Source organism: Mesoplodon bidens (assembly GCF_964165515.1).
Source record: "Mesoplodon bidens genome assembly, chromosome: 5".
Taxonomy (NCBI): Eukaryota; Metazoa; Chordata; class Mammalia; order Artiodactyla; family Ziphiidae; genus Mesoplodon; species Mesoplodon bidens.
Window position 1 is genome coordinate 2,936,755 of NC_138161.1, and position 13,245 is coordinate 2,949,999.

General features: G+C 61.2%; 1 protein-coding gene across 2 annotated transcripts in view; it reads right to left on the reverse strand.

The window, feature by feature from the left end:
- Positions 1-13,245, reverse strand: part of PDXK (pyridoxal kinase) — a 31,817-nt gene that overhangs the window by 4,443 nt on the left and 14,129 nt on the right. Inside the window, exons 2-11 of one of the 2 annotated variants that reach the window (XM_081235985.1) lie at positions 12,323-12,377; positions 8,846-8,950; positions 8,143-8,226; positions 7,658-7,704; positions 6,942-7,027; positions 5,728-5,773; positions 3,259-3,370; positions 2,197-2,333; positions 1,170-1,236; positions 690-920 (exon numbers count right to left, since the gene is read on the reverse strand). In XM_081235985.1, coding sequence (XP_081092111.1) covers positions 808-920; positions 1,170-1,236; positions 2,197-2,333; positions 3,259-3,370; positions 5,728-5,773; positions 6,942-7,027; positions 7,658-7,704; positions 8,143-8,226; positions 8,846-8,950; positions 12,323-12,377 — 852 coding nt within the window. In that variant the 3' untranslated portion in view covers positions 690-807. Of the gene's footprint in view, positions 1-689; positions 921-1,169; positions 1,237-2,196; positions 2,334-3,258; positions 3,371-5,727; positions 5,774-6,941; positions 7,028-7,657; positions 7,705-8,142; positions 8,227-8,845; positions 8,951-12,322; positions 12,378-13,245 lie in introns of those variants that run through there. The other variant, XM_081235986.1, reaches the window with a different exon arrangement.

Sequence of the window (13,245 nt, forward strand, 5' to 3'; positions counted from 1 at the left end):
ACGACACGGCTGCCACCGGCTGCTGTAGGTGGCAAACACACAGCACCTGACCTGTTCTGCCCTAAACTGGGTGACTTTTCCAAAAGGAGCCCCACACAGTGATCTCCCCACAGGCGTGCTCGGCCGCGTGCCAGCTTCTGTCCTGTCGCCCAGGCGGTCCCTAGAGACGCTCCGAGTTACAAGGCAGTCCCCCGACACGCGTGAGATGGGCAGATTTTCGGGGTCCTGGAAGGTCCCCGCCAAAGTGTGCAGCGTCTGTGCATCTGAGCTGCTGGAGCCCGTCCACACCGTGAACAGAAGGGGAGAGTCTGAAACCCCCAGGGGCCTACCCTGCAGCAAAGTAAGAGGCAAAAAGTTCTGAAGCAGGAACACAGAAGGTGAGGTCGGACCCAGAATAAAGACATTTGGCATCATTTTTCTGGACATGAATACTACCCCCGACTCGCTCTCAGAGATGCAGACACAGGGGTCTCCCTGGGCCTTGCACAAGGGACAGGGGTACACCATGTATCCCAAGCCAGCCTGGGGAGGACGCCCTCGAGACGTAACCACGGAGCTGGTTTTCCAGGAGCCTTGTGGGAGGGGAGCCGGGGTCCCGGATTACAAATTTCTGTGATCACTTTGTTATTTTTAAAAAGCACGACCAGCACATTTTCACAATGAAGATCAGTGGATGCTGGACACTCATGAAAGAAGAAAAAAATATCAAGTTTCAGTCACAGCTCTAAGGCAGACATTACATTTTTCACAAGGACGGAAACGGAGACACGTAACGCTGGGCGTTAAGGAGGCGGGTTCGCGCGGCCCTCACAGCACCGTGGCTTGGACGACGATCTCTGGGTTCTCGATGTCCTTCTTGCTCTGGACCATCCTCAGCTCCAGCTGGGCCGGGCTGGGCTTCAGTCCTTCCCCAGCCCTGGCTGCAGAACGGGCAGAGCATTCACGATGGGAACAGAGCCAGCGGAAGTTATCCCGCATCTGTCTCGTCCTTCCCTCGCCTTTGTGGGAGCCCCCAACGCTCTGGATCACCCCTGAGTTCCCATCTCAGCAGGGAGCTCCACAACGCTGCCCCCTGCCCCAGCCCTAAAGGCCAATGCCAGGGAGATGGCGGGAGCCACAGCCCTGTTCACAATGCAGCACTGCACCCCTGCCAGCCCGTGAGGTGGTACCTTTTGCACACTTGATGGTCCGCTGCAGAACATGGTGCATGGCCGACACGGTCTTCTCACAGGCCACCTGCAGTGAGGAGAGGATACTGAGTCCCCTGCCCCCAGGCCACCTGGATGGGACTGTCCACTGACAAGGCACTGGGGACCCACAATCACATGTTCCTCCCATCACGGAGCAGTCGCTGCAAAGATCTCAGGAGAGCTGAGCAGAGAGGCCTATGTACTAAATGGACCACAGGCGACTCTGTCAATACTGCCTGGCATGTAGTAGGTGCTTAATAAGCGTTTCTGGAAGGAATCAGTTATAAAGAATCTACACGGGAAAGAGCTCCTGCCCCAGAGCTGGCCAAAGTCATTGTTTGCTGGCCTCTCAAAGTTAAAAACTCAGAGCTTCTCAGGTGCTGGGGAGGCAAGTGGACTCCCTCCCCAACACTGGGACCCGGGGCAGAACTGAATCTGGGGTAGGCCGAGGGCGACCCAGCGAGGCCTCCTCTGGGCACCAGCTGGCCGTGAAGCAGGTCCGTGCTCACCCTCCGCCCTCGAGGGAAGGGGGGTGGGGAAACCGCAGCATTTCAGCGCTCGCCCCTGAGGCTGTTGGTGAGGGGAAGGGCCCCATCCCAGCCGTGCATTTCACAACATGGAACTGACTGCTGGCGGGGGGGTGGGGGGGTGGGGGGTGCCTGCCCCCCAGGGGAAGGACGGCTGCCCAGAGGGAGGTCAAAGGGCACGGGTGCGCCTGAGCACACGAGGGCACTGTGGACATTCACACACAAAGCCGGGGGACGGGGGACAATCTCCAGGAAGAGAGGGGTCTCCAGCAAGTCTGACTGCAGTGGCTGCGTTTTAGGACGAGCTGTTGCTGAATTTCCCTCCTGCGTGATGCTTCTAGACCCCGAGTTGCTGAGGCTACAGCTCCCCTGGCATCCTCAGCGAAGGCCTCCCTTTTCATCTGGCTCAGGACCCGCCCTGGGCCTGGGCCCAACGGACGCCGGCTCTTAACACATTCTCCCATTTGCGTCCCACTGACCTTGAGATTGTTGGGGTGCTTGTGCGTCCACGCCAACAGCATGGCGGCAAAGAGGTCCCCGGTGCCCACGAAGACTGCGTCCACCTTGCGCATCTCCATGCGGATGCGCTGTGTCACCACGGAGCCGTCGGGGGTCCCTGGGGGAAAGCGTCCGGCAGCTGGGCCCCTAGACCCTCAGCCGACAGAGGCCCCGCGGCCCAGGAACCGGCTTGCCCCACCCTGCACAGCGTCAGGGAGCTCAGCCTGCAGGGATGCCCCAGCCCCCCAGTGGCTGCCCGTGCCAAGTGAGAAAGTGAGAGGCTGGAGCCCCAGAGGGCCACAGGGTCAGGGCAGCCTGGGGAACACCACGCAGCCTGAAGACGAGGGGCCGAAACATGCGATGCTGTGTGATGGGAGCCATGGGGGCGGGGGTAGAGCCGGAGGGACCGTGCTCACTCACTGAGGTCGGGGTGCGTGCGTGGGCGTGAGTGTGTGTGGACGCACGTGCATCTGTGAGTGTATCTGGGTGTGTAAGTGTCCTTTTGCACAGACACAGAGGGGGTGGTGACAGCTACACCTGGCACGGCTCTCTGGGGAAGCTGGTGTGACCCCAGCCTTCTGTGTCATTTTACACTGCGGCATCAGCATAATTAAATGACTGACACAGCAGAGTGTGAACGGTCCTCCCAGCGATGTCGGCATCAGCTCTGACGTGGGGGGGATGGGGGGAGGCAGGCCTGGGGACACCTGGTTCCCCGGGAGCCGGGCTCCAGCTGGGCTGGTCCACGTGACCCCCGAGCCCGTAAGAGGGGATGTCATCCGTGTGCTGCCAGCATGGTCACAGACACCTGCGTGGTGACTGTGGGGGGAGCAGTCAGCACCCCACACTCCCCGCACCCCGATTCACAGAAACGTCTCCTGGCTCTGTTTTCAGTCGGATCTTTCTTGGAGCTGTCGGGAGTTGGGGAGACTGGCCACCTGCCGAGTCAGGCTTGATTTTCTTTCCACTGAACCCAAAGCTCGGAAGCCTCGAGGGACGCAGCAGGAAGGCGGGAGGCAGCCCGGCGCCGGGTGGGCACTTACGAGTCCTCTGGCTCCCCAGCGCGATCAAGTAGCCGCTGCCCCTTGGGGATGGCAGGTCCGAGCTGGTGATGACCACCGTGTCGGGGCCCATCGAGTGCAGCACGTCCATCACCTGCCGGACACGGGGGGCGCGTCAGCCGCTCCGTGGCTGCCCGAGACGGGGCCCTGGCGGCCCTCGCCCCATCTCCCACGCCCCTCAGCTTCTTACAGAGTCTGCCTGGATGGGACAGAGACAGCTAACAGGGGCCACACCCTGGGCCCCGCCCCTGCCCCGCAGTGACAGCTCTGCCAGGTCACAGGCATCCCAGTTCCCTCCAGCCTCAAGTCCAAGGGGACATGTCTATCGGTCCCACCCTGCACCCCACCTGTGCCCGAACCCCGGAGGAAGGAGCCAACCAGCCAGGCCACCGTCTTCTCCTGCCTGGGCTCCGGGGCGGCAGGAGCCGTGCCCGGCAACCACCAAGCGATGAGCGCTTCCACGCTGTCCATCCCGGGAAACTATGCACTCCTTTATCCATTCAACAAACGTCTACCGCCCCCTCCCCAGCAGCACGCCGGGGCAAAATGCTCACTGAGGTGAACTGGGGCTCAGGAGGGGTGGGAGGTGGGGGGCCTCGTATCAGGCAGGAGGCGACGCCACCACTAACCCTCCCCTCATCGGCCCGGGGCCTGCAGGCTGGTGAGGTAACCGGCCAGAGGGTCACAGGGTAATGAGGAACAGACGTCACTTTGGGTGGCTTTTTTTTTTTTTTGCTGTACGCGGGCCTCTCACTGCTGTGGCCTCTCCCGTTGCGGAGCACAGGCTCCGGACACACAGGCTCCGCGGCCATGGCTCGCGGGCCCAGCCGCTGCGCGGCATGTGGGATCTTCCGGGATAGGGGCACGAACCCGTGTCCCCTGCATCGGCAGGCGGACTCTCAACCACTGCGCCACCAGGGAAGCCCCGGCTTTTTTTTTTTAAACAGCTGTAGGTGGTCCCATTTTCCTCGTGCAAATGCCTCAGAGAAGTGCCTGTGAACACGCCCTGTGAGCACAGGCTGTCCCCAGCCACACACACACACGCGTGCGCACAAACGCACATCCAAAGACCCCCCACACGCACACACACTGCATGCATGCATATACCCCCAGCACACATGCACGTACGTGTACTCCCACACGCCACATGAACACACACAACGCGTGCACATGCCCCAAGCGCAAGCATACACACCCCCTCCACCACACGCACGCACGCACACACATCACATGCACACCGCCTCCCACACGTGAGGCGTGCCACCAGCCCAGCACCCACCCTGCACTGGGTACCATGAGTCTCCTCTGGTTCCCAAGCTGGGCGGGTGTGTTAGAGATGGGGTCACTGTGCCCACGGCCCTGCTTCTTTCCTGCCCCAGGGTCACCTGGCTCTGAGACCCCCCAACCGCTGTGCCAGCTCAGAGCAAGGCCCTCAAAGCAGGGAAGTGGGGTCCTCCCAGCCTGCTCTCCTGCCCCAGTGAGCCCTCCGCCTATTGGGGAAACAGACACACAGCCCCACGGGCCCAGGGGTGACCACGACTGGCTGCCGCCAGCTCTGACCCAGGGACCTGGCTCCTCCAAGTGTGTGTTTCCTGGACCGTGAAGTGAGCTTGGCCTCTGAAGAGGCCCAGACGCGGAAGGTGTGAGGCCCTGGCAGCCCCTGGTGCTCTGGGCATGCAGCGCAGGGGTGGCAGACCCCACCTGAGGCTAAATCCCAGCAGGAGACCTATGGACCCTCGGCTAGTACCAAGGAAGGTTGAAAAGAGCTTTGAAGAAATCTCGCCCAGGGCTGCGGTGTCAGCTCCTGCCTGAGAGGCCCAGCCCGCCCTTCCCGTCTGGAATCCTGCCTTGTGGACTCCAGAAATGCCCAGCCAGCCCCAAAGATACGGATCCATTATGTGCAAGAAATCCTCCCACTCACACACACGCGCACACACACACACACACACCCCACATGCACTCTGACAGGTGCAGGCAGACACACCCCGCATACACACACGGAGCCTGGGGTGATGCCCACAAGCCCGGAACACCAAGGACTGCCAGCTGCCTCCAGAGGCTGGGACAGGAAAGGATCCTTCCTACAGGCTTCTGACAGAGCACGGGCCAGCCGGCCATCCTGGACTTCTGGCCTCTGAACTATGAGAGCAAACCTCTGCTGCCCAGCCACCCCGTCTGCGGCACTTTGCGATGGCCCCAGACGCTCATTCAGAGACAGCTGGGACGAGCAGCGGGCGAACCCAGACCCAGCAGGCACTAAGCTGCAGGTGACCAACCAAGGGGCCGAAATGGAATTTGCAAAGGTTCCCCGGGCCTCGGGTGGCTGGCTGATGGGAAGCCAAATGCTGGCCAAACAGGTGCCCGTCTCCTATGCCGGAGGGCGTGCGGCTGTCCCCTCCCACCGTGAGCAGGGCTGCCTGTCCCACGCCAGGTACGGGAAGGCCTCCTTACCGCTAAGGCTTCTTCCTGGCTGTGGATCTTTCTCCCGCTCAGCAACCTGGAAGGCAGACAAGCACAGCTCAGCCATCGCCTGTAAGAGCCCCAGGGCTACCTACGGTGCACTGGTGACCCCTCCTGCCCCACAGGGAACTGGCGGGCACCTGCCCGCCATCGAGGACCAGGCGGCCACCATGTCTGGGGACCAGTCAAGAGTCAGTTTGAAAGGGGACTCACGGGACTTCCCTGGTTCGAACCAGGGGGCCTGGGTTTGATCCCTGGTCAGGGAACCATATCCCACATGGGTGCCGCAAGTAAGCCTTCGCATGCCACAACTAAGGAGCCTGTGTGCCACGACTAAGACCCAGCGTAACCAAATAAATAATAAAATAAATAAAAATAAATTTAAACAATAAAAAGGGACTCACACGTCATGGGAGCGGGTTGAAGTTCCAGATTGTGGTTATAACGTTTACACATAACAACGGGGAAGGACGGCCGTGCACGTCACAGCACACGGTGCCCCTGAGGGCAGCCAGCGTCCTTGCAAACAGCTGCAAATCTCAGTGCACTATGTTCTTGAGCCACCAACCATCAGGGACCTCCGGGTGAGCCGCCATCCCCCAGCATCGATAGGCCCGGGTTAGGGAACCCCAGGCCCCCCAAGAGTCCAGGGGCCCCATCCCTACTTCATAGGGCGGCCCTGGGGCCAGAGGGGAGGTCGCTGCTGGCCTAACAGAGCCGAATGTGATGGGGACACACCCACTGCAGCGCTCACGCCCCAAGGCCCCAGGAGCCACTCCTCAACCCCCTGGGTGCCCAGCTCTCCTGTCCATCGGGGGGGCCGGGCATCGAAGAAAGGCCCTTGGAAACATGGCGCTGGGCAGCGGAGCCGGCATGGTCCTTTTAACCTTGTGCAGAGATGTGGGACGTGGGTTTCAGAGCTCCGGGGCGGTGGCCCGTGTCAGCCACGTGCACCCCCGGCTTCGCCACAGCGCCTCTGCCCCCTTCTGTCCCCAGAGGCTCTTGCTGCTCGGGAACCAGCATGACCACAGGGAGTCGGGGGGAAATGACCACCCACTGCTGCTGACAACCAGTGCCCGCCCTGGCACTCAGGTGGGCTGGCAGCTCCCTGCCCGCAGACTGGGACTCTCCAGCAGGGTCCCTGTCACTCTCCCCATGGGGATGGGGGGCGGGTCTAACTGCTCCGGCCGATTCAAATGACTTACTCAGCCTCAAACTGGTTGGGGGTGATGATGTCTGCAACTGGCACGACCTTCTCTCTGTAAACCGGAAGGAGGTCCTCGGGGACATACTGCGGGGAAAAGACAGGAACGGGCTGACGCATGAGGGGTGAGGGAGGGAGGCCGGGGCGGCTCGTGCTGTGGGGACCCCAAGGCTCCAAGGGGTCCCGAGGCAGGGCTGGGGCAGCCGGCCCCGACGATCCACCCTGACGATACGGGTCAGGTCCCCACTAGTGGCTTTCCACCGTATCCATGTGATGACACCGCCCGCTCAACCCACATCAGCGTCGGGAACCCAGGCCCGCAGTCTGTTGGTGTGTGGCTGGTGGGCTGAGAGTGCCCTTTATGTTTTTAAATGGTTCGGGGGACAGTCAAAAGAAAAACAGTATTCTGTGACACGTGGAAATTAGAGGAAATTCAAAGCTCAGTGTCCACACCTGAAATTCGATTAGAAAACAGCCATGTTCGTTCTTTTGCAAATCATCTGTGGCTGCTCAAGCTGCAACAGGGATGCACGGCCCTGAAATACCTCCTCTGGGGCCCTTCGCAGAAACCTCTTCTGCCAGCCCCGGCCTCTCCTTCCCGACAAGGGACAAGGACGTGTCTCTGGCCCGAGAGCAGTGTCTCGCCCAGGCCGACACTTCCAGAGTGCTGCTGTGAACAGCCCCATGGCCCGCACCCCAGCGCGGGGAAGCACTAACCATGGAGCCTTCTCCGTTCCACTTGTCTCCCATCACGGGGTCGCACACTGCGGGAGACAAAGGGCATCTTATCAGCAAACGTGGCGGCGCTGAGAAGAGCACCCCGCATCTGACTTGTCGTTGAGTTTCACACGCGCAACTAAAACGGTTTGAAAAGCACGGCCTCCCGTCCTCATTTATCATTTACCTCCTTACCTGGCATTTTGCGTTTTGCTGTCTGGGCCCCACCTGGGGAGTCCCTCACCCCACCCAAGGACCGGGTGGTCACACACCCCACCCTGACACTGACACAGCCCTGTGTGGTCACCGGCCTCTCTCACCCGCCCCAGACAGAGGCCAGGTTCACTGTGAGGACGCCTGTGAGGCTCTCGTCCCCAGAGGCCCAGCTGCTACAGAGCCCGTGTGCTGGGAGGAGCAGAATGTGAAGTTGGGGCGCCCAGAAGGAAGGAGGCTGAGCCACCGCTCCTGGGGCTCCCAGCACCTACCATACACAAGCCTGGAGTTCTGCTGCTTCAGCTCCTGCACGATGTCCACCACCATGGCCAGGAAGGACTTGTCTCGCGTGTAACCTTTGGGAAGGACAGAGAGCTCTCGTCACCCAACCACGGCGACAGCGCCATGAAGCCCCTCTGCCCAGAGGATGGCAGGCAGGGCCCAGACCCTGCGGCCGGGGCCAAGACACGTGCCCCCCACAACTGTAGGCACCAGGGGACACCGGGCATTTCCCAAAAGAAACGTTAACTTTTACAGGAAAGGAAGAAGCCGTGGGTGTACGAGGAATGGTCTCCTTCCTCTTTTCCATTTTCCAGAATCAGCATGTTCACTTCTAACCACGTATATAAATAAAGGCAACCATGTGGGTTTGTAAATGAAACCAACACACCAGGTGGCAGCGTGTTGCTTATCTGGGTGTTTTTGTCCCAGACCCCTTCCCCACACCCCACCTGTCCCCCGCCATGGGCATGGAAACCCCAGGATGGAGACGTGGCACAGCCAGGACCCCCAAGGTCATGCTACCTGGACGTGGCGGTCACTAGGGCCCCACTGAGTTCCTGATGGCAGGACCATCCCTCCTCGAGGGAGGCAGGGACCAGGGAGCAGCCCAGGTCAGGGGTGGTCTGGGCCTCCCCAGCCCACCCCAGGTGGGCGCCAGGCTCCGGTTCCGGAACCCCGTCCCCTGGGCCTCACCCGTGAGCACGTAGTCATACTTGTTCACGTCGTTCAGCTTCAGCCCGTCGTACAGCTCGTGGAGCTCATCTGAGTTCAGCACTTGGCCCTTCCAGTGCGAGTAGCCTGGTGGGGGGAGGGCAGAACACGCAGGCCCTGACGCGTGGGGCACATGGGCGACACGGCCCTCGGCAGGTCCCCCCCAAAAGCACATCTGGCTCCGACACGTTCTCGGGTTGTTATTACTGAGTCCGGGGTCCACCCTCCCACTCAGTGCAGCGAGGGCCCAGCTCTGCAGGCCGCCTGAGGACGCCTGTGCAGCCTGCATTGCACCAACAGACAGGACGCAGGGTTGCGAAACTTCTCCCTGTCCTCGGCGGGGCACCTGGGAGCGTCCCCATCGTGTCATGGTCCCTGGCTTTGCCAGCCTCTCCTGTGCACGTCCCCCATCCAGGCTGAGCTGCTTGAAGACTGTTATCTGCGCACCCTGGCAGGTAGGGGCTCCTCGCAGCCCCACCTCCATCCAAGATGAGTTGCAACTGATCCAAGTCTCGGGCCAAATCCTGACCAAGAGCCAAATGTGAACTAGAAAGAGGCTGCGGCCTGGGTTCTTGGCCCGACAGGCACCCGGGTGAAGCGCCCACAGGGCAGGCAGGAGGCCCTCTCGAGGTCACTCGGGGCGGGCGCACCCCACCAGGGACACCCTGCAGTCCGCCCACGGCAAGTCCATCCTGGCAGCCCTCACGCCAAGAGGGACCACTCAAAGGGATGGGTTCCTAAGCACATAAATAAAAGCCTCGGGAGGGCTGATTTCTATGACAGCAAAGTCGAGTGCAGACCACGGGAAGCAGATCCCGGCCACAGCCCCAGACCCTCCCTGCCGTCTCGGGGGCTGTCCTGCAGGTCCCACACCGGCTGGGCTGTGGGCCTGGAGAAGGGGCTGCGGTGCCCTCTGTGCCCGCGGGGCGAGGGCTCTCCTGCCGCAGAGGGGCCCACACCCGACAACACCTGTCGGCAGTTCTCCAGGCCGGCGTGGCCTGGTGGATGCCCATTCACCCGTCGGGAGGGCCAGAGGCGAGGCGGGTCCCCCGAGGCGAAGTGACCCACCTCCCGCAGGGCTGTCCCCAGGCTCAGGTGTCTGCTCAGAGCCGGCAGCCTCTGGCCGTGTCCCCGCAGGGGCTGCTACCACAAAACCCCACCGGCCCGGGTGGGAGGAACAACGGGCCTTCCCACCCCTTGCTTTTCCGACATCATTCCAGACATGCTGGTTTCTTCTTCTTCTTTTTTTTTTTTTTGGCTGCGCTGCGTGGCTTGCAGGATCTCAATTCCCTGACCAGGGATTGAAACGGGGCCCTCAGCGGTGAAAGAGCCAAGTCCTAACCACTGGACGGCCAGGGAATTCCCAACACTGTGCGGTTTGACTCCGTTGCACATGTACTTCTCTTGTCCTAGGGCTGCTGTGACCAAGAACCACAGGGGCTCCCACAGTTCTGGAGGCCAGAGTCCGGGATCATGGTGTCGCAGGGCTGGTTGCTCTGAGAGCCCCACAGCCGGCTTCTCCTGCGTCCTCATGTGGTTGCCCCTCTGGGCATGTGTCTGTGTCCTAATCTCCTCCATGGGCACCGATCAGACTGGAGCAGGGGCACCCCAATGACCCCCATGTACCTTTTTTTTTTTTTTTTTTTTTTTTTTGCGGTATGCGGGCCTCTCACTGCTGTGGCCTCTCTCGTTGCGGAGCACAGGCTCCGGACGCACAGGCTCAGCGGCCATGGCTCACGGGCCCAGCCGCTCCACAGCACGTGGGATCCTCCCGGACCGGGGCATGAACCCGTGTCCCCTGCATCGGCAGGTGAACTCTCAACCACTGCGCCACCAGGGAAGCCCCCTGTGTACCTTTTAACTGCCTCTTTAAAGACCTTATCACATCTGAGGTCCTGGGAGTTAGGACTCTGACACGTGAATTGAGGGGACACAGTGCAGCCCGTGATGTGCAGTCAGCCCCCGCCAGGTCTCAAGCATGGGTCACACCCCGCCCGGCGGGCCAGCTTCCTAACATGATGAGAAGGGTCTGGTCCACTCTTTTTACCGCCCCCCCCAACCCAGCCTTTCCTCTCCAAACTCAGGAGACCCTTCTGAAACACAGGGGCACTCTGGTCCTCTGTCCAACCCGCCCAATTTACAGTTGACAGATGAAAAAACAAACTCCGCAGAGGCCGAGCCGGTGACCCTGAGGGACCCAGATCCTCCCTGCACGTCTGCTGCAGGCACCTGGTCCTGCTCCCCCAGGGGGTCACCACCAGGTCTGGCAGCAGGTCACACCCCAAACCCTACGTGCCTGGAAGGCTGCCCTGCCCCACCCGCCAACCTCCAGCCCCGTCCAGTTTCTTCCAGCTGCTCGTCCAAGGGCTCGGATCTTGGGTAACAGGAAACTCTTGCTAAAGGAACAACCACAGAACACCGGCTGCTGCTTCAGGGCCCAGCGCTGCCCTGGAGCGGGGGGCGGGGGGGGGCATCATCATCTAATGTCTAAGCCAACTTGGCTCTTTTACTTAAAAAAAAAAAAAAAAAAGAGGGTAGTTAAAACAGCCAGTAAAACCTGTAAGCTCTGAGGGGGTTCACTGGGCTGACAACTTCTGGGGACATGTCCAAATGTCACTGTGCCCAGCAATCTGAACGCAAAAGCAGGAAAGGACTTTTAGCAGGAACTGTAGCCTTTTTATCCGAATCCAGTGCTGTTCCTCCTCAACTGATGACCTGTAACACCCCCTCCCTTCCAAGAACCCCACCCGGAAGAATCGGGAGAAGGGGAAGCACCCTTCTGCGTATCTGGTCGGCACTCTGCCAGCAGTTTCTGGGACCTTCTGTGCTCTGAGATTCCGTCAGGGTTCAGAGTAATTTCAAAGAAGGGATGTGGGAATGCTTCCAAGAACTGACAGGCTTTGTCCCCCTGCCAGCACTAGCTCAGGGATCCCAGGTCAGGGCATCTCTGAGGCCATGGGGGTGGGGAGCCCAGGGTCCTCGCCTGACACTGTGGGGGCTTTCCAAGGGCTGTGACCCTCACGAACCCGAGGCAGAAATCACACAGCTTTCTGTGCACAGAAATCCCTGGGGTCCCCGTGCACGAAGAGAAACACACACGAGCTCCCCGAGGCTCCCCAGAACTGTCTCCCTGAGACAGTTGGGATCTGCTCCCCTCCCAGTCCACGGTGTCACCCAGGAGGGGGGGCCCAGAGCAGGCACGAGGATCACCATCCTTGGTTCACAGAGGAAAGCGGGAGGCCGAGAGGTCACGTCACCCGCCAGGTCATCCAGCTCCAAAGCAGCCACGCTGATTTAAACACGCAGCCGGCAAACCCAGGCCCCCCGACCCCCGTGGGCACGTGCTGCGCAGCCTCGGCCAGGACCACACCCCCGGCTCCATTTCCCGTCTGTAAGGTGAGGGACCACGTCCTGAGCCCACACTCAGCTCTGCGAGGACCGCTGAGGCTGACGCCTTACCTGTGTGGTTTGAAAACTGGACAGAGTTCACTGCGTCGACCTCAAACCCCAAAACCTGCAAGACGGACAGAGATGGAGAGGGTGTGAGAGAGCTGGTGGGCTTCCACGCACCCACGGCAGGTGCCTGTCAGAGCCTGGGGCTGGCTGGAGCATCCCCGATGTGGAGGATGGGGTTGGGGGGTCTCCCCAGGTCAGTCTCAGCACCCACACTTCCGGTGATGTGCGTGGAGGTGACGGGAAACATATCGGGGAGCAGCCACCCCTGAAGGGCCGGGGCTCAGAGGCCACTGCCTGCCCGCTGGAACTCAGCACATCCCTTCTGGAAATGCCACCAAATGGAAGTGCTCACAGAGACCAGCAAGGCATCCATCTGTTGGGACACAAAGAGGGCAGTGAGGCCGTCTGTGTTCCGGCCCCCAGCCCAATGAGCGGGAGGCAAGACCAAGGGCTCCCAGTCCCTCCCTGGGAGCCTGGCTTGTAGCCCCTGCATCGTCACGTGCCAGCTGGGGAGAAAGACGGCACCCAGCCCGGAGCCAAAGGTCCTAAACGATCGCAGCCACAGACCCGCTCCCGGACAAGGGAGGGGCCCCACCCCACAGGGCCAGCCTCATGCGGTCCCGGCTCAGGTCACCTGGCCGCTGGGGCTCGGCCCCTCACCTGGGCCACCAGCCTCTCCAGAGGCGCCGGGGGTGGAGCGGTTAAGGGAGGGGAGGGGTGGCGCTCTGGTGCCGGGAGAGCCCGACCACGAGGTCTAGAAAGTTCACTTCCAGCAGTCAGAGCAGGTGACCGGAGAAAAGGGAAAGCCAGCACGGAGCTGAAGTCAGGTTTATGAAGGAGAAAGCCCCCCTTTTTAGAGAAGGGGACAAGAGGCTGTGTCTAAAACGGCCGGACGTCTCCACAGGTCTGACAGCGTGCGCTCGTGA